The following is a 19,317-nucleotide window of genomic DNA, read 5'->3' as shown; positions in this document are numbered from 1 at the left end:
CATTAAATGTAGAGTTTTTTAAAAAAGAAACTAGTTTTCATTCTTACCTTGCATTAGGGGTAAGGCTTCGTAAGACATGAGTTAGGGAACTAAGTGGTAATGATCCAGATTGTTTAACCAGAAGAGAATTCTCGTAGGAGGTTTCTTCAGTATAAGGACTATATGTAGTAGTTTCATACCAGAGCCAGTTATAAAGACTCTGCTTTGCATGATCCCACACTATAGCATATGATTAAAGAAAATAGGAGTTACTAATTATTGTCATATTGTGGTGTTACTAGATTCCACTCTAGGAAAGAAAGTGTTAAAAAATGAATCCTGAAAATTTTTCATTTTTGCCATTTCCCCATCCATATCAGTACCTCACAATCTAATTGTCAATCAAAATCTGAATCTTTACTTGTATATTAAATACAGTTTAAATAAGTGCTACCAAGGCACAGGGATTATCACAAAGTCTCGGAATTAAATGCATAACATAAATATTGCAATACCACAAAGTGGAAAAAGACCAAAATAATAGTTGGATTTCTTCTCTTTCATGAAACTTCAGGTATAAAACACCCCCTTTACAATCTGAATTTTTATTTCCAAGAAATGTTCTGAATTAGACTGAGGACACTTTTATTTTTAGCAATCTGTTACTTTATGCATGCAACAAAAAATGTACTGAGAAACAATAAAAATGTTGCAATTTACACCATTAAGACATTTTTAAAAACTGGTATCCTGAGAAAGAAAAATGGCAATACTTACTGAGAGGAGCATTGAGGTGATCGATAGATGCTATAAGATATATGTTACGTAAAGATGACAATTGTCCAATAATTTGCTGGCTTTTGTCTCCTCTCAACATTTGGCTATCCAAATTGTGGATGAGAAGGAAGAGTTCTAAAGAAGAATCTAAAAGGAAAGACAATTCAATTATTATTTACAAGGAGTATTTGTAAAGTCTTTACCACACACAATGCCTACGTATTAAAAGATGTGTCAAAGAATAGTATGGGACAAAGTAACTATTGCATAGAGGTATGTAATTTGAGAAGATATCAGCCCCTCAAAAGAGGCAAAAGATTACTAAAGTCTTAAGGAAATTCACTGAAAATCAGTAAGCACTGGATGTTGAATGGTTAGCTCCTGAATCATATCATAAAACAGTTTCAATAAGGCACAGGAAATAAGGGAAGATGCATTTTGGGTTGGAGGTAAATCTGGACATGTTGCATTGCAGGGCAGGAGTGGGGAGGGGACACACACACACCAAAAGTTCTCACTAGGCATTAAGAGAGAAAACCCTGATTATCACAAAAGCCAAAGAAGACAAAAAAAAGGGAGGGGGTGGAATTTAGGATATTGCTCAAGGCATCAGGAAACTCAGAGAAGTAAAAAATGTCTTAAAGGTCAATGAAGGCAGAATTTGGAGGATGGGGCTGTCAAAACCATTAAATACTTGCAGAGATCAAGATAAAGGATGAGCCAAGGCCACCTGTGTTTAGTAAGAAATTACAGGTGATCTTCAAGCATATAGTTCAGGTAGCACAGAAGTAAGAAATTAAGGAAATAGGTAAAAAGCAGAAAGCAGGATATGTCTTCAAAAACTCTGAAATCACTGAACTAGGAAAATAAAAGTGCAGAAGGGCAGCAGAATCAAGTAAACCTTTTCTTATGATGGAAGAAGTCCTATACATGTTCAAAAGCCATTGATAAGTCTCTCTGGAGTTGTTAAGAAATAGGACATAATGGAGGATGAGCCTTTTAGACTAAATTTCTCTCCCAAAGGGGCTAGAGGGACAAGAGACAATATAGCAACAAAGATTCTGACAACATTTGGAAAATCTAGAAGCCACCATGATCATCAGTATTTAAATTGTAAACATTTCTATTTTATAGTTGAATTATACTTAAATGTTGACATATTTACATCATGTGCCTTATACTATAAATTTAATTATGAATCGTGTAATTAGTTATATATTCAAATTATATACCCATATGCAAATGTATATAATTAAAATTTATATAATTACAAATGTTTTATATAAATATATAAAATAGGCATTATATATGAATATATACATATAAAATGACTTAGGCACCTATTTTCATGAGCATATAAACAATATCAAAATTCTCCATCAGATTATTATTATTTTTTTTAAGTAGGTTCCATGCCCAGCGTGGAGCCTCACAGGGCTTGAACTCACCACCCTAAGATCGAGACCTGAGCTGATACCAAGAGTCGGACACTTAACTGTCTGAGCTACCCAGGCACCCCACTCCTTTTAATTCTTAAGTGACTAGGGGCGCCTGGGTGGCTCAGTCATTAAGCATCTGCCTTCGGCTCAGGTCATGATCCCGGGGTCCTGGGATTGAGTCCCGCATCGGGGTCCCTGCTCAGCAGGGAGTCTGTTTCTCCCTTTCACTTGCCTCTGTGCTCGCTCGCTCTCAAATAAACAAAATCTTAAAAAAAAAAAAAAAAAAACTCTTTTAATGACTGTCAACTGTGGGACCCTAATAATTTTATTTTTAATTTTCTGAAATGCTCACATAGCTAAAACATTCACACCAAAAGAGTAACAAAAATGGGGCGCCTGGGCGGCTCGGTTGGTTAAGTGACTGCCTTCGGCTCAGGTCGTGATCCCAGGGTCCTGGGGTTTAGTCCCACATCGGGCTCCCCCTGCTCTGTGGGGAGCCTACTTCTCCCTCTCTGCCTGCCACTCTCCCAGCACTCTCTGTCAAATGAATAAATAAAATCTTTAAATGTTTTTTTTCCATTCCACAGATTTTAGTGTATGAAACTATTCAAATGCAATGTTACTCCAATTAGAGAGAGAAAAATGTTTTATAAAAATATTAAACAATATAAAAATACCAGAGATGCACCTATCACCTGGGGGCATTTCACATGGGCCAAGTAAAACCTGAAAACTATTCTGAAATAATAGGCCTTTGGTTATACAAATTCAAGATAGTATGAGCAATTCTTTCCTGTTAGGTTTAAGTGAAGTTCACAGAAAAACTTTGTGGAAAAAAGAAAGGACAAATTATTTCAGAGAAATCTAAATCAGCATTGAGATAAGTGTTACTGAAATCCACATTTTTGTATACAATAATACAGATTTTCCTTGGTTTTAGATGGGGATATGTCCCAATCAACCCATCCTAACTTGAAAATATAAGTCGAAAATGCATTTAATACACTCAACCTACCAAACATCATAGCTTAGCCTAGCCCACCTTAAATGTACTCAGAATGCTTATGTTAGCCTGCAGTTGGGCAAAAACACAAAGCCTATTTTATAATAGTGTTGAATGTCCCATGTAATTTACTGAAGACTGCAATTTAAAAAGAGAATGGTTGTATGGGTACAGAATAGTTATAAGTTTATTGGTTATTTACTTGCATGCTCATGTGGCTGACTGGGAGCCGTGGATCTCTGTCATTGCCCAGGATCACAAGAAGAGTGTAGTACCACATACCACTAGCCCAGGAAAAGATCAAAATTCGAAGTATGATTTCTAGTGAATGCATATTGCTTTTGCACCATCATAAAGTCAAAAAATGGTAAGTCAATCCATTTTAAGGTGGGGACCATCTACCTGTACACGAATAAATAGAAGTGCATGCTTAGCTTTACCCTAAAACTAGAGCATCTACTTCATGTTACCTTCTTTCAATCTGTTCACTATCCAGTCCAGCTGATCCAGTACACTGCGGAAAGTGCCCGCATGATCAAGGGCTTCTTCTGTTATAGAATTCAGGATCTGTATCATCAAAGTGCAAGAAGTACATCAATCACTACTTGTTCTGTCATACAGTATAAATACAACTAACAAATCAATCCTTTTTTATAAGTTAAAAATGCATTTAGATTTCCCATCAAGTCTGAAACACCACTTAAAAAATTCTACTGGTACTTAAGTATATCTAGTTCATCTTTTGGCGTAAGTTAGAGCTAAAATGGAACATGGAAGAAGAGCGAAGACGTACAGGTGAGAGGGTAGCGAAACACCACCCCAGCTGACACAGGGGACCTGAGAGGGCCACACCCCCGCCGACATGGGAGACCTGAGGGCCACACCCCCACCGACATGGGGGACCTGAGGGGGCCACACCCCATCGGAGGAAACAGGAGACAAACACCCTTAAAGAGGAATACTGCATCGGTTAATATCCAGCACCACAAGGTTTAGTTTTCAAATGATGAAAAGACATGAGCATTTGCACTGAAAATGATCTATAATAAATGCATTATGAAACTACAAACTATTACTTATATTATTACTTTTAGAGTACCAAAGTGACACAAAAGCATAATAAACCCGAAGTCTTCCATAATCCTGTCTTTCAGAGAAGTACTGTTGGTATTTGGGATAGTAAACAAAACTAACATTTCTCTAAGATTTAATACATTTATCAGTTACAAAGTAGGAAATTCAGAGATGAGGATTCAAAGCTAGAACCCTGAGTCCAAACATATGATCTTAAGCACTATGCAATCCTACTAGTGGAAAGGCTAAAAAAATTTGAATGTTCCAGAATGAGAAGTAGCATCCTCATTAATGTAGGGGTATGGATTGGCAGGGATATAATATTGCTCCTTTTAACGTTTTTGAAACTTACCGATTTCACACTTATTCCAGGAAAAAAGCCGTTGATGACAACGTGAATGGAATCTTGCAGCACAGTGGTTCGAAACCTTTCTAGTAAATCTCTCTTAGAACCCAAACCATAAAGCACAATGTTGAACCCCAGGCTGTTAGGAAAGATAGCATTCATGAAATTAAAGTTTGGTATCTCTTAATTTTTTATAATCAGCTAGTTTCTTTAAGTTGATAAAGAATACAGAAAGGACTGGGATGACTAAGTAACTACACTGATTCCCCCTTAGACACAGTAGAAGCACAGTTCTATTATCTGTACACCAAACTTCAGTTCCAACTTCAGTAGCTTTCTTTCCAGCTCTTTATTACCTTTCAAGTGATGGCTGGCTGGAGGTAAGGGAGAACAGCAGGGACAAGGCACTAACTGTTCCACAGGCTGAAGCAGTTTTAATTGATAGATTAAACAGGAAACGTTAGCAGAGGCCAGGTCACAAAGGTCTTGTTTAAGTCAACTAAGACATTAAATTTTATTTCAAGGACAATGACCATTTAATGTTTTATTTATTTATTCATGAGACTCAGAGAGAGAGAGAGAGAGAGAGAGAGAGGCAGAAGCAAAGAGAGAAGCAGGCTCCCCGCCTAGCAGGGAGCCCGATGCGGGACTCGATCCCAGGACCCTGGGATCACGACCTGAGCCAAAGGCAGACGCTTAACCATCTGAGCCACCCAGGCGCCCCAAGGACAATGACCATTTAAAAGTAATCACTCAGGTGTTAACTGAAATGTTTTAAGTAGGAAAGTAGCATGGTATTTTCAGGAAGATAGTACTGGCTGAACAGGGAGAACGGAGAGAAGGAGAGACAAAACTGCCAAAAACTATGGACCTGAATTAGGTGTTATGGAGAAAAATAGTAGTTGTCAAGAGCTTTACATGTCCAATCAATAGGATTTGGAGAGTGGTTAGATGTGGAAGGTGAGCAAAAGAGTATTTCAGAATAACTTGTTTTACTGGCATGGGCAACTACATGAATGGGGTGACATTCATTGTGCCAGGTTGCAGGGGCAGGTGGGAATGATGGATTTAAGAGTAGTTAAGTTTTATGTATACTGAATTATTTACAGGACATCCACATGGAAACCTCCAACATACATTGAGATACCCATATCTGCTGCTAAGGAGTAGTACCTGGGCTGGGCCAGGGATACAATTATGGGAGTTTTTGACATGCAAAAAGCAACAAAAGCCAAGAGAGTAAGAAGATCCAGAACACCAAGCACTATGAGTCAAACTAAAACTTGACTCCATGATTGTTCATAGACGTCAATCAGAAACAGTATTTACATGGTGCTCTGTAGCATTGCAGGGGGAGCCTAGAAATAGAAGAAACGCAATAACCCCCAAGTAGAGATTAGCAAGGTAGCAGCAGCGGAAAAAAAGGGAATTCAGAGAGTTGGCAATTCTATTGAAGTAGTTGACTGAGGTCTAGGCTGGGAAGCAAAGCTGAACAAGTTATCAGAGTTGACATACTGGAAGGAGGAACTGGTCTCTGGGGGATGGGATCAGAGTGAAGAGCTACTTTACAAATTTATAATGAACAGATCTATAAATAGTTATTGAGAGAAGCTGAGGTCCTAGCAGGGAAGGTAAGCATAACACTGATGTATTATTGGCAAAAGAAAACCAGGATCAATGGGGAAAATTGTGTCAATTTCTGTGTTTATTGCTTTGTGGACCTGCCTTCTTACTTATTCCAGTGACTATGTAACTGTGAGTATATATTTACAGTAGCATACTTTTTGAGCACTTCCTTATACTAAGATCCTTTTTAATAAAAGTATAAAAGTAATTATAGTAAAAACAGTTTAATAATTCTTCTAGTTATTTTAATGAAGTATCTGAAAAATGGTAAAATTGAAAAAATATTCTAAGAAATAATTTTAAAATGGTAAAATAATGTTTATAGGACAGATATCACAAAATTCTGAAAATCTGTAGTACATGAAAATAGAATGAGATTAAAATAAATATTTCTTTTTAGGAACTTTGCTGTGGAAAACTGGACTTAAATGTCACTGATCTTAGCACTCTTGACAAATTAGATTTTCAAATACTTTTATAAGTAGTAACTTAGAATTCTAAGAAATTCTAAGTTATTTTACCAGTGGCTTTCACATCTGATAAATTTAGACACATTTCTTGAAAACTAGAATTTAAGATGAGTCATACTGTATGAAATTTCTACATGTGAGTCATAAAATTAGGAAAATACCTATTTTTTTCAAATTTTTATATATAAAAATTATCAAGTTGATTGTAAAAAGAAAACTTAATGTTAAATTGCTTTAACAGATATAAATATGTTGTTATTTTACAAGGGTATGAAATAATAACAGTACATACCGTAACTGCAACATCCATTTATAAAATAATTGTTCATATTGTTGATTTAGTTGTTTAAGTTCAGCAGAAAAGGAAGGAGAAACTTTGCTCAGTAAGTTACGCAAAGTTTGCTTTAAAAAAAAGAAGGGAAGAAAATCATTCTCAAACCATTTACATCAAAATCAATCCAAACTAAAAATATTTCACTAGAGGTAGAGGTTAAAAGGGGCCATTAGTGGAAATATTACTGTAATCAGGTTTGGTAATGAGCGCATCAACTGAATACACATAATATTTCAAGTATGATTTAAGTATTTGTTTTCTTTAAAAAAATTTTTTCTTAGTGCGAGATCAAGAGCGAGAGAGAGAGAGCATGTGCATGAGTGCAGGGGGAGGGGCAGAGGGAGAGGGAAAGAGAGAATCCCAAGCAGGCTCCACGCCTAGTGTGGAGCCTAACACGGGATTCGATCCCACGACCCTAAAATCATGACGCCAGCCAAAACCAAGAGCCAGATGCCCAACCAAATGAGCAACCCCCGGCACTCGTTTTCTTAAAAAGTTTTAATTACTGTTTTCAGTACAAATATGTAACAGTAAAGAACTTCCCAAGTTTTGTCTAGAACCATTTCTATGATTATAAATTCCAAACATAAGGCTTTAATTTCTAAGATCATTACCGTAAGAAGATGATTAAACCTGCCTCCCGGCTTTTACAACAAATCCAGACAGATTTTTAAAAACCTATGAATTTGATGAAATGTGAAATCTTATGGTAACAATGAAATACGAATTCCCAGAAAATATTAAAAGTTCTTTATAATTTACCATTATCACTAGTAAAATAAGCCTGTATCATTCTCTTCCAAAAGCTATTTTTTTTTTTAAGTAGGCTCCATGCCCACCACAGGGCTTGAACTCATGACCCTGAGATCAAGCAAGACCTGATGTCAAGTCAGAGGCTCTTCTGACTGAACCACCCAGATGCCCCATTAACGTTTGATTTTTTTTTTAACTTTTATTTATTAAGTGATCTCTATCCTCAACGTGGGGCTCAAACCAATGACCCCAAGATCAAGGGTCACAGATGCCCACCAGAAGCTTTTACCCCTAAAAGCTTCTTCTAACAAATCCATCTTTGATAAGTACAGCAAAGTTTTTTGTTTTTTTCTTTTAGATTTTATTTTTAAGAGGCACCTGGGTGGCTCAGTTGGATAAGCATCCAACTCTTGATCTCAGCTCAGTTCTTGATCTCAGGGTCGTGAAAGTGTGAAGAGGACTTAAAATTAAATAAATAAGTAAGTAAGTAAGTAAGTAAGATTTTATTTTTAAGTAATCTCCACACCCAATGTGGGACTCAAACAATCCCAAGAGTAAGAGTCACATGCTTTACTGACTGAGCCAGCCAGCCACCCCAGTATGGCAAAATTTTTTTAAAAGATAATGTAAATAAACTGAGGAAGGTACATTGCTCTGTACCCAAAATTTAGAAATTCATGCTGGTGAATCACACAGCTCACTTTCTGAAATGAAAACTCTAGCAAAAAGCTGTATATGCATTTTACTTTGGCGCTACCATGTTTCCATGATTCTATGCCTTAAGTAAAATATTTTTTTAATACTAAAGGGTCGAGTTGGTTAACTATGTCACAGTCAATGAAAGACCTTCCCGTCCCTCATTATTGGTAACAGGTGTTCCTTTCATTTTAGGTCTTTCAGCATCTCAGTCCTATGAAATCCTGCTTTAACTCTAGACCCATGTATCCTTCTCCCATGTTGCTTATACAGAAATACATGCACTAAGCAGATGTTAATTTCATCTGCTCCCTGGAACAACCTGGCTTCTTGACATGTTTTCAGCTAGTCTCTGATCTGAATCTGATTACCAATAAGCCAGGTAACAAAAACAACCATAGAGCATCAGGTCTTCTAGGTCATAGCAGCTTACCCTATATCCTCCTCTTTTCTGTATCTGTGAAAAGCCCTGGATACCATAGAAAACTGCAAAAATTCTAGTTTACAAATAATAAGTCTCAATACTCTTTGAGCCAATAATAATTTCTTCTTGACTCAGATTATCAACCTCACTTTCTACTCAAAAGATTTTCTCACTCAAATGAGTTCTGTCTTCTCTCTCAGTCAAAACCCCGAGTATAACTGGTATTTTTTATAAAATAAGATACCAGAACTATAGTATATAGTAATCTTGTTACCTTACAGAACTGAGCAGGTTATTCCATTAATATCAAGAAGCAGATCTGCTCTGCTCTTTGCAAGGTTTGTAACTAAAAGAGTCAGGTCACAGTCTATTTTACAACCAGTGTGCAGTTCAATGAATATGTGGGTTAAAGCTACATGGATATCAAAGAAACTATGGCCTGATGATTATCATAAATCCTGAAGAAATGATAAAGTAGAGAGAAAAATTTAATTACTGTATGTCAAACAGAATTCAAGTGAACCATTTACCATTTCATATAATATGTAATAGGTCACATTAATTTGTGTTTCATTTTATCAGGACAATAATTCTGTTTATGTAAACTTACCCTTCAAATTTGTTGTTTATGCAGTGTACTTTTTATCTCACAATAAAAAAAAAAAAATGTAGAAGTAACTTCCTTACAACATACCTGATCCAGTTTAGCTCGCTTTAGTTTCTGCAGTGTTCTGTCAGAGGTTAAAACTTTTGAACTGCTATGAGCTTCAAAATATTCTTCTACCAAATCACTCTGAAAGTGAATAGAGCAAAATCAATTCTTAGTTTCAGATGTTTTTAAAAATTTTTTTAAATTATTTTTAAAGATTTTATTTATTTGAGAGGGGGAGGGAGAGAGGAAAGAGAGAGAGAGAGTGCATGCAAGCAAGAGCACAAGAGGTGGGGAGGGACAAGCAGACTCCCCCCTGAGTAGGGAGCCTGATGCAGGGCTCAATCCCAGGACTCTGGGATCATGACCTGAGCCCGAAGGCAGCCACTTAACCAACTGAGCCACCCAGGCATCCCTAGATGTTTGTCTTATATCAAAACTAGACAGTAACATTAGCATAAAATAGGTGAAATTCTTTATTTGGCACTATTTTCTTTTCGAAGCAACAATACAGATTAAGAACCAAGGACATTTAATTCTAGTAGTAAAACTGAGTAACTCTTAGGGGTCATAAAAGTTAAAGAAATGACTAGATTGAAGTAGTCTGAAACGATTCCTAAGTTCCAACATAAAAACTCCAACATAAAATTTCCATTCAGACTTAAAGAAAAGGGAGTTTTACAACTATCGGGACCTTCATTTTGCCTCACAAAGTTCTAACAAATCTTTTAATATCAGGACAGTCGAAGAACTGAAAATGAGGAAGATATCAACAGTAAAGTAAAAGACCTGCCTACCGTTCCAGTAAAATGGCTCACTGCTTGTTCTGAGGACTTGCGGCAGGACTAACCTCCATGGTGGTAAGAAGGGATGGAAAAGCTTTCAAGCAGTAGGCTTCCTAGACTGCTCTAAATCTTTATACAGAACACCAGATAATTAGCCTTTTCTCAGGCCATGGTGCTTACAACGTTCTTCCAAACAACTCAACATGGATCCACAGCCACTTCACTTACTATTTATATTGATTTGAATATATCAACAATGTTACAAAAACAAATCTATATAAAAAGGTATTCACTGAGAAGTTCTGCTTCCAATTATCCAATCAAAATTTATTTAAAAGCTCATTTTTATACAACTGAATTGAGATGTCACCTTTAGCATATGGCACTGGTACATGAATATGAATGCAGACAGGCCAAAAAGAAAGTTCAGAAATAGACGCAAATATAGATAGGCATTTATGCAAAAGACTGAGAAAATAAAGAAGTAAAGAAAAATTATGTTGATCCCCCATTTGAATCTCTTTTAGGGTGGCTTAGCTTTAAGATATTCCATAATTTTTCTTTAAGGTTAAAGACTCCACTTACTGTTTTATCTCTTTTCATTTTCTTAGAAGGTGTTTCTTTGCAAATAGGAGCTGAAATGGCTCTATTCTGAGATGGAATCTTTTGGCTCAATATGACTTCATTAGTGTCCTCTTCATATTCTTGTGCAACCCCGTCATCATCTTCTGAGTTGGAAGCAGAATATTCACTTTCACTGTCAGAATGAGACCTTGGAACTGTGGGGGGGAAAGCAATTGGGAAAATTTGACAGTTTGACAAGAAAGGCACTGAAGGGTAATGGAAAGAGCGTGGACTTTGAAATAAGAGAATTTCACTCCTGGTTTTGTCATTACTTGCTGATGATTTCACCAGAGCTAGTTATTATGTAAAGTTTTCTGAGCACCAATTTCCTCATTTATCAAATGAGGCTCATAGTGCCTAATTTAATGAACCACTGGGAAGATCACACTGAAAGGTATGTAAAGCAACCCACAATGCCTCACACCCGGGAACTGTGGCCGAAACTGTCAATCATACCTAGTATCATTTCTTTTCTTCTTCCTTGCTAACGAACTCCAATTTTGTAAAATGTGGCAATGTGTCTCACCCTAAGGAATAAATAATCTTGGTAATTATCTTTTCCTCTGCCAGATACTTGTTTTCCCAGCCTCTTTTGCAACCAGGATTGGCTATGTAACCCTCTGATCAATGAAACTTGAGGGGAAATTAGAAGCTTCTGGAAAAGATTTCTCTCACTTATGGAGGGAAAGCCCCTTATTTATACCAATAGCTTAGAGGTAAAGAAGCCATTTGCAATATGAAGCATCAAACCTACAGATGAAAAATGCTGCTGGCAAACAAGAAGACTAGAAGAACGTGGGTCCTTTATGACACTGCTGACTTACCTCAACCATGGAACGGTGTATCCCTAGACTTTTCATGATGTGAGATAATTAAGTGTTTAAGGCTTAAGCCATTATTGTAGAATTTTCTGTTGCTGCCTATACAGAAAATGCCATCCTGACTCAATAAATGGTAGCTACTATTATAAGTGTTAGTAATACATAGGCACATTCCATCCCAGAGCTGATATAAGAATTTTATTTTTAAACAAACCATAGCAACCTCCACTACTCTCCAGAAATAATAAAGCTAGTTTTATACTCATAAAGTAAGGATAACACTAGTTTTACACTCAACAAAATAAGTATAAAACTTTTGTTAACTTCCGAAATATGAGTGAAAGAACTTTAACCAAATCAGTATATCAAATTTGAGCAACGGATATATTTCAGAATATCCAGAGTCAGCATATAATAAATACAGATCTAAAGGAAGAAAAAAAAAGGACTTGATTTTGTGGGCATATACTTTAGCAGATTCATATTTGCACTGACTGCTGCCCATGGTAGATGCATGGGATAGAAGTAGCAGTACGAACCAGAAAATGCTTCCACCTCATTTACATATATACCTCCTACATGTTTGGTGGTGACTGAGAAGGAAGAGGAAATGTACCTACTCTCTAAAAAGGATGATTCTTGATCTCAGGGTCATGAGTTCAAGCCCCATGGTGGGCCTAGAGCTTACTTAAAAAAAAAAAAAATAGATAGGGGCACCTGGGTGGCTCAGTCAGTTGGGCATCCGACTCACTCTTGATTTCGGCTCAGGTCATGATCTCAGGATGGTGAGATGGAGCCCCACATAGAGCTCTAGAGCTCCACGCTCCATGGCGAGTAGGCTTCCCCCCCCCACCATGCACTCTCTCAAATGAATAAATCTTTATTTTTTTTAAAGATTTTATTTATTTATTTGACAGAGAGACAGAGAGAGCAGGAACACAAGCAGGGGGAGTGGGAGAGGGAGAAGCAGGCTTCCCGCTGAGCAGGGAGCCCAATGCAGGGCTCGATCCCAGGACCCTGGGATCATGACCTGAGCCGTAGGCAGACGCTTAATGACTGAGCCACCCAGGCACCCCTCAAATGAATAAACCTTTAAAAAAATAAATTAAAAAAAAAGATAACAGCTAACACCTGTGAAACACATATCAAGGTCAAGCACTATACTAAGCACTTTTGACATCTTTTATTTCCGTTACTCTCAGAACTCCAGGGCTAGTACAATTATTATCCCTATTTTGTAAATGAAAAACCTAAGCCACAGAGAGGTCTCTGTAAGTGGCAGGCCAAAGATAAAAAACAAGCAGTCTAAGACTAGAACCTACACACTAAACCATTACTGCCTCCTTTTTAGGTGCTTTTTATAAAAACTCAGTTTAAAAAGAAATACATACCTATTAATCTTTTCCTTAGACCACTAGGTGCTGTTGACAGAAATTCACTTTTATCGCTGTTCTGTTTAAAAATAAAGCAAAACAGTTTCAATAATCAAATCACAATGATGACATGTAAATTAATGATGGATGAGTGGAAGAGGCTACACAAGAAAAATATTTTGTTTTCATTAGACTACCTTGGAATTAGAAGACAATGACAAATGACTGTTAGGAAAAAATAGCAGAAAGCAACAAAAACAATACAACAAATTCCAAAGGATTCCTAGAGTGATTGTAGAAGTTGTATTTCAGACATCTATAAAGTACTTTTTATTATGTAAAGAAAAAAATATAAAAAAGTATATGAATTAGCCTTTTGAACCACTTTCACCCATCAGATTAGCAGAATATTTCTTTTTTAAAAATTGATAATATCCAGGGGTGCCTGGGTGGCTCAGTCGTTAAGCGTCTGCCTTTGGCTCAGGTCATGGTCCCAGGGTCCTGGGATCGAGCCCCGCATTGGGCTCCCTGGTCAGCGGGAAGCCTGCTTCTCCCTCTCCCCCTCCCCCTGCTTGTGTTCCCTCTCTTGCTGTGTCTCTCTCTGTCAAATGAATAAATAAAATCTTGAAAAAAACAACTGATAATATCCAGTGATAATGAGTAAGTGAAGAAATGGGCACTACTATGCATATGGCAGTGGGCCTTTTAATGTGCTTGAAATTCACTGGTGTTAAAGTACTACCTTCTGTGAGGAGAAGAGAAAGAGATCTATACATTTTACTCCATTATGTTAAAAATTTTTAAACACTACAGAAGTATAAAGTCTTTCTTTTCCTCACAGAATATAATACTCTAACACCAATAAATTTCTAGCACATTAAAATGCCCACTTTTGTATACATGTTAATTTTTAACAGTATTGATAAAAAGATAAATTCCCTGTGTTGTTTTGGCAATATGAAATTATGACAAAAAATTGAAGTCTATTGTCTTGTGATAGGTTTTTGGTGCTAGTTTCATATGTTAATACATTCTGATTTGGGATATTAAGAATAGTACTATAATAAATGAACTGAGCCCAATGGGTTTATAAAGTATATAAACTTTTTTGATCCAGATCCTTAAAAAATGTTTTTATATTTTGCACATCTTGATCCACATGTGCACACAGTATACAACTGAAACAATTTATAATGAAATAATACTTACAAAATAGACATTTTCAATTTTATTCTATCTCATTTTTTAAACTGCAGGTCATAAACTCATCTCAAGACTGAAAGTTGAGACAGCCTGCCTCCATATAGATTATCAGGTATGAGAACACCTGTGTCAAAATAACCGTTTTGGATAATTCTTGCTCAAAAAGGTAAGGCTATAAACTAATAAATAACTTCAGTGTTTGCTACAGAAAGTTTTGCAAACTAACTTATCTAGACAGTTTGCTCATTTGGGCAACCTGTTTTCCCATCAGGATAATAGATGACTCAGCAGGGCAACCAGTTTATCAAGCAATAGTTCATTCATCAGGACTCAGTTTAAGACCCTCTCTTTTCTGTGTCCACCAATCCTCAAATATCTTGTAATGAGTTTTGTCTAATATCAGTTTCCCATCTTGATAGCTGTGCCTGAAGCCTTTTGAGTCCAGATCCCCGAGCCCTATACATATTCTCTCCTGAACCCCCTCCCTTCTAAGACAGTGCACTAAGATTGCTACTGGGATGCTGTCTCTTATTGTGGTAGGTTTTCTGATGGTTTCTTGGGGTAACTGACAAGATCCACTTATCTGTTGTGATCCACACCTTGAAAAAGAATGTGCTAATATATCTATATTCTTGACTGGATTATGGGAATGAGTTTTATTCTTTCGTAGTGATACAGTATACAAGATATAATACAGGAAAAAAGCATTATCAAAGACAAAAGAGGCTCTAACATGTCTAATCTCACATCTAGACTTGTAAATAGGACATTTGCACACAGGTCATAACCATGGCCCTGAATGTCTATACTCATTCTTATAAGGGGTTCCCCAAACTTAGCCTATGCACAATTCCAGGCATGTCTAAATTTATAGCCATCCAAGCCTGGACACACTCACCACTCACATACTCATTGTGCTGGATTCATCCATGCCCATCTGGGCTTGCTCATATTCAGACAGGGCCACTTGACAAGGCATAATGAAAAAACAAAATCACAAAAACACAAAGGAGAGGATAAAAATTGTCAATTCTTTTCAGCTACCCTAGAACAAATTTACCAAAACCAACTTTGTTTTCAAATGTAAATTATGAAAGGATATATTAATGGATTTAATGGATCTTGGCATTATTCCCTCAAGAAACAAAAGAACACTATGTATAAAAGCAAAGCAAAGCAAAACAAAACAAAACCAAACCCATAAAATTTCCAGGCCAGCTCTACTAAGATGAAAATACCCAGGGATAGTTCTGACACAGAAATGGCACAGCAGTTAGGTGTAGAAGACCTGGCTTCATTTTTCATCTTTTCTCCTTCCCAGTTAGATGAACTTAAGACAAGTCACTTCACCTCTCTGAACCTCAGATTCTTCATCTAATATAAGGTGTCTAATTGGCAAATACCTGTAAATTGTAAAGCACTATATAAATTAAGAGATGAAGGCTATTTTTCATCATGTCCTTGTAACACTGAAGTTTTTGCTTGTTTTCAGTCATTGCTTACCTTCAACTGAACTTTGTCTGAAGCAGAATTCCCTAAAGAATAAAACAAAAAGGCATTACTTACCATAAGTACTTCAATTTTCATCATAGTCTAGTTTCATTAAACTGCTCCACAATTCTCCACAAACTGTGACTTCCAAACCCCCAAAGCCTCATTTCAAATAGAATGTGGCTAAAGCAAATCCTCCATGAACACTTGGCTTACTCAAGCAAATGATAATAGGGTGTTTTTTTTAAATTAACATATAATGTATTATTTGTTTCAGGGGTACAGGTCTGTGATTCAACAGTCTTACACAACACACAGCGCTCACCACAACACATACCCTCCAGTAATAGGGTTTTAAGAGTGTTTCTAATTGGCCCTGTCAATTTGCACAACTTCAATCAGCAGTTATTTCCCCCTTTTATTGATAGCTAAATATGGGCATACTAAGGCACAAATTGGGTATTAACTGCATTTTGTTGAATGAATTTTCAGAACAGAAATATGTAACAATGCATTTAGACAAGGAATTCAAGCATAACTTGAAGCAACTACGAAAACTCTATTCAAAGAACTGAGGTAAAATCTTACCCTTACTACACTGAGGAATGTTTATCATAATCTCAGGATCATTCTTCAAACTGAATGAAACATTTTTTCTTGGTGTTTTTGCTAGTTCTGAAGCTGTAAACAGACAAAAGAAATATATAAAACAATCTTTAATGGATGACAGCAGGTTAAGGGGGGAAATAGCTTTATTTCACTTATAAAGTTATTTTTTTTAAAGATTCATTTATTTTAGACGAAGAGAGAGAGAGACAGAGCGCACATGTGCTCAAGAGTAGGGGGAAGGGCAGAGGGGAGAATCTTCAAGCAGACTCCCACTGAGCATGGAGCCTGATGTGGGACTCAATCCCATGACCCATGAGACCTGAGCCAAGATCAAGAGTTAGTTGTTTAACCAACTGAGCCACCCAGGTGCCCTTCACTTACATAAATTCTTAGGGGGGGAAAAAAAGAAACCTGCCTGCTACTATTACCAGGAAGATAAATAAACCTACCCATATTAAGTACTGCCTCTTACCTTTATTTGCTATATTCCAAGCATCTTAAGTCTTCTTTCAATTATCTACAGATGTCTCAAGAAAATACAAATAAACAGTTTTGACCTTACTGCTTTCTATAATTGTCACTCTCTCTCCCTCTCCTATCCATAGACAATTTTACACTCTTTCCATTTCTTTAACATATATATTTGAGGCATATCTTTGTTAGGGGTAAGAATGGCCAGAAAATAGGATCTAAAATCAAATGGAAGCCGTGTATATTTAAAATTTTATGCTTCAAAAACTCTTAAATCTCCCATCACATGTGGTATATTCTATTTTGTGTCTAAAACTCTATAATACATGTGAATAACATATAAAATTTAATATAGCATTGAACAGATGGCTGTTTCTTCAGTTGAACATCAGATTAAATAGTTGGCTTCTAAAATATAGGGCCATTTTAAAGGAAAACTAAAATCTTTACCTTTAAAGATACATACTTTCTCAGTAGCGTGAGAGGCATGTGGAATGAAGCCTAACTAAGGAATAGATTTATATTTCCCAATTTAACACACACTGGCACGTTGTTCACTGAGAAGAAAGTGAACATTATATCCCCCCCATTTTTTTTAAAGGAGAAAGTACACTTGAATTTGTGTAAGTTAAAGCCACTTTACTCAAACTCTTCCTGTTTCAGTTTTATCCTCCAAACTGGAAATTGATCCAAAATACTCATGACAGTCCCCACAAACGTACTGCCTTCTTTTTTAACTAACCTCCTCAGTCTTCTGTATCATTCACTAGAGGTTTTTATCCATCTTTCTTTGAAATTATTCCTCCGTTTGGGTTCTATGACATTATTCCGGCCCCCAGCTATTGCTGGTAGCTATTCCATCTCTTCCCTGCTGTCTCCTCTGCACATTCTATCTCTAAGTATGCCTAAAATCAGCCCTTTGCTTTCTCTTTACACCAGAATAATGTACTATGTTTGGATTAAAGGCTGTTGACCCAAAGGATAGGGGGAAAAAAACTTCACATCAACAAAAAGCGACATAAGCACAAAGTAATTTAGCTGGGATCATTTTGGCCTTATGTTGCAACATGGAAAAATTCTGTTTTTAAATAACTATTAAACTACAAAAGGGAAGAAAAGGAAGAATTGAAGAGGAAAAAGAATAAAAGACAGTTAATTACATATGGCTATTGACTCTACTAATAAAAAATTGGGGCATATAGCATACAGAATATATATTCTGTATCTTTTTCTTTTCATTTTTCTAATAATTCATTTGTATTGTATTTTACACAACTGGTCTGCAACATATTGGAAATTTTATTTTATTTATTTATTTTTAAAAAGGGAACACAAGCAGGGGGAGTGGGAGAGGGAAAAGCAGGCTTCCCAGTGAGCAGGGAGCCCGACAAGGGGCTCAATCCCGAAGGCAGACGCTTAATGATTGAGGCACCCAGGGGTCCCCATATTGGAAATTTTAAAATAAAATTTCAAAATCTTTGCCGTCTCATTAGGCTATTATTTATCCTATCATCCAATCTATTTTTAATTTCCTAAAGTCATCCCTTTCTACAAGCTCGTTGAACTCCTTAGTGTCCTCTCCTTGGTACTTCTACCTTAGCTCTTTTGTTTGCATTAATTTACTCATCCCAAACATGTATTTTAAAAAAGCCTCCCTGTCAGGCGCCTGGGTGGCTCAAGTCGGTTAAGCGACTGCCTTCGGCTCAGGTCATGATCCTGGAGTCCCAGGATCGAGTCCCGCATTGGGCTCCCTGCTCAGCAGGAAGTCTGCTTCTCCCTCTGACCCTCTTCCCTCTCATGCTGTCTCTCATTCTCTCTTTCTCAAATAAATAAATAAAATCTTAAAAAAAAAAATAAAAGCCTCCCTAACTCCTAGTGTATTTCTAGTCCTATATCTTCATTAGCCCAATTATATTTAATCATTTATACACAGTAATATATGATTTTATGGCAGGTTAGAGTTATTCAAAAAACACTAAGGCTGGGGCGCCTGGGTGGCTCAGTTGGTTAAGTGTCTGACTTCAGCTCAGGTCATGATATCAGCATCTTGATACCAGGCCCTGCATCGGGCTCTGTGCTTCTCCCTTTCCCTCGGCCCCTGCCCCTGCTCGCGCTCTCTCTCAAATAAATAAAATCTTTTTTTTTTAAAGATTTTATTTGTCAGAGAGAGAGAGCACGTGCACAAGCAGGGGGAGCAGGCAGAAGAAGCAGGCTCCCTGTGGAGCAAGGAGCCCGATGTGGGACTCAATCCCAGGACCCCATGATCATGACCTGAGCCGAAGGCAGGTAACTGAGCCACCCAGGCGTCCTTCAAATAAATAAAACCTTTAAAAAAAAAATACTAAGGCCTTCTACTTCATTGATATAATT

At 36.9% G+C, this 19,317-nt stretch overlaps 1 protein-coding gene across 5 annotated transcripts in view; it reads right to left on the bottom strand.

The window, feature by feature from the left end:
- Positions 1-19,317, bottom strand: part of ORC2 (origin recognition complex subunit 2) — a 43,013-nt gene that overhangs the window by 6,928 nt on the left and 16,768 nt on the right. For all 5 annotated transcript variants that reach the window (XM_028122657.1, XM_028122649.1, XM_028122667.1 and 2 more), the window contains 10 exons: positions 16,456-16,548; positions 15,880-15,911; positions 13,192-13,252; positions 10,941-11,134; positions 9,616-9,714; positions 7,007-7,116; positions 4,625-4,757; positions 3,669-3,765; positions 757-903; positions 48-219 (listed from right to left, as the gene is read on the bottom strand). In XM_028122657.1, coding sequence (XP_027978458.1) covers positions 48-219; positions 757-903; positions 3,669-3,765; positions 4,625-4,757; positions 7,007-7,116; positions 9,616-9,714; positions 10,941-11,134; positions 13,192-13,252; positions 15,880-15,911; positions 16,456-16,548 — 1,138 coding nt within the window. The remainder of the gene's footprint in view (positions 1-47; positions 220-756; positions 904-3,668; positions 3,766-4,624; positions 4,758-7,006; positions 7,117-9,615; positions 9,715-10,940; positions 11,135-13,191; positions 13,253-15,879; positions 15,912-16,455; positions 16,549-19,317) is intronic.

This window comes from Eumetopias jubatus, unplaced genomic scaffold (genome assembly GCF_037043125.1).
Source record: "Eumetopias jubatus isolate StellerSeaLion01/CBP00866 unplaced genomic scaffold, mEumJub1_p1.0 scaffold_3, whole genome shotgun sequence".
Classification (NCBI taxonomy): domain Eukaryota; kingdom Metazoa; phylum Chordata; class Mammalia; order Carnivora; family Otariidae; genus Eumetopias; species Eumetopias jubatus.
This window is presented reverse-complemented; position numbering and strand designations above follow the sequence as displayed.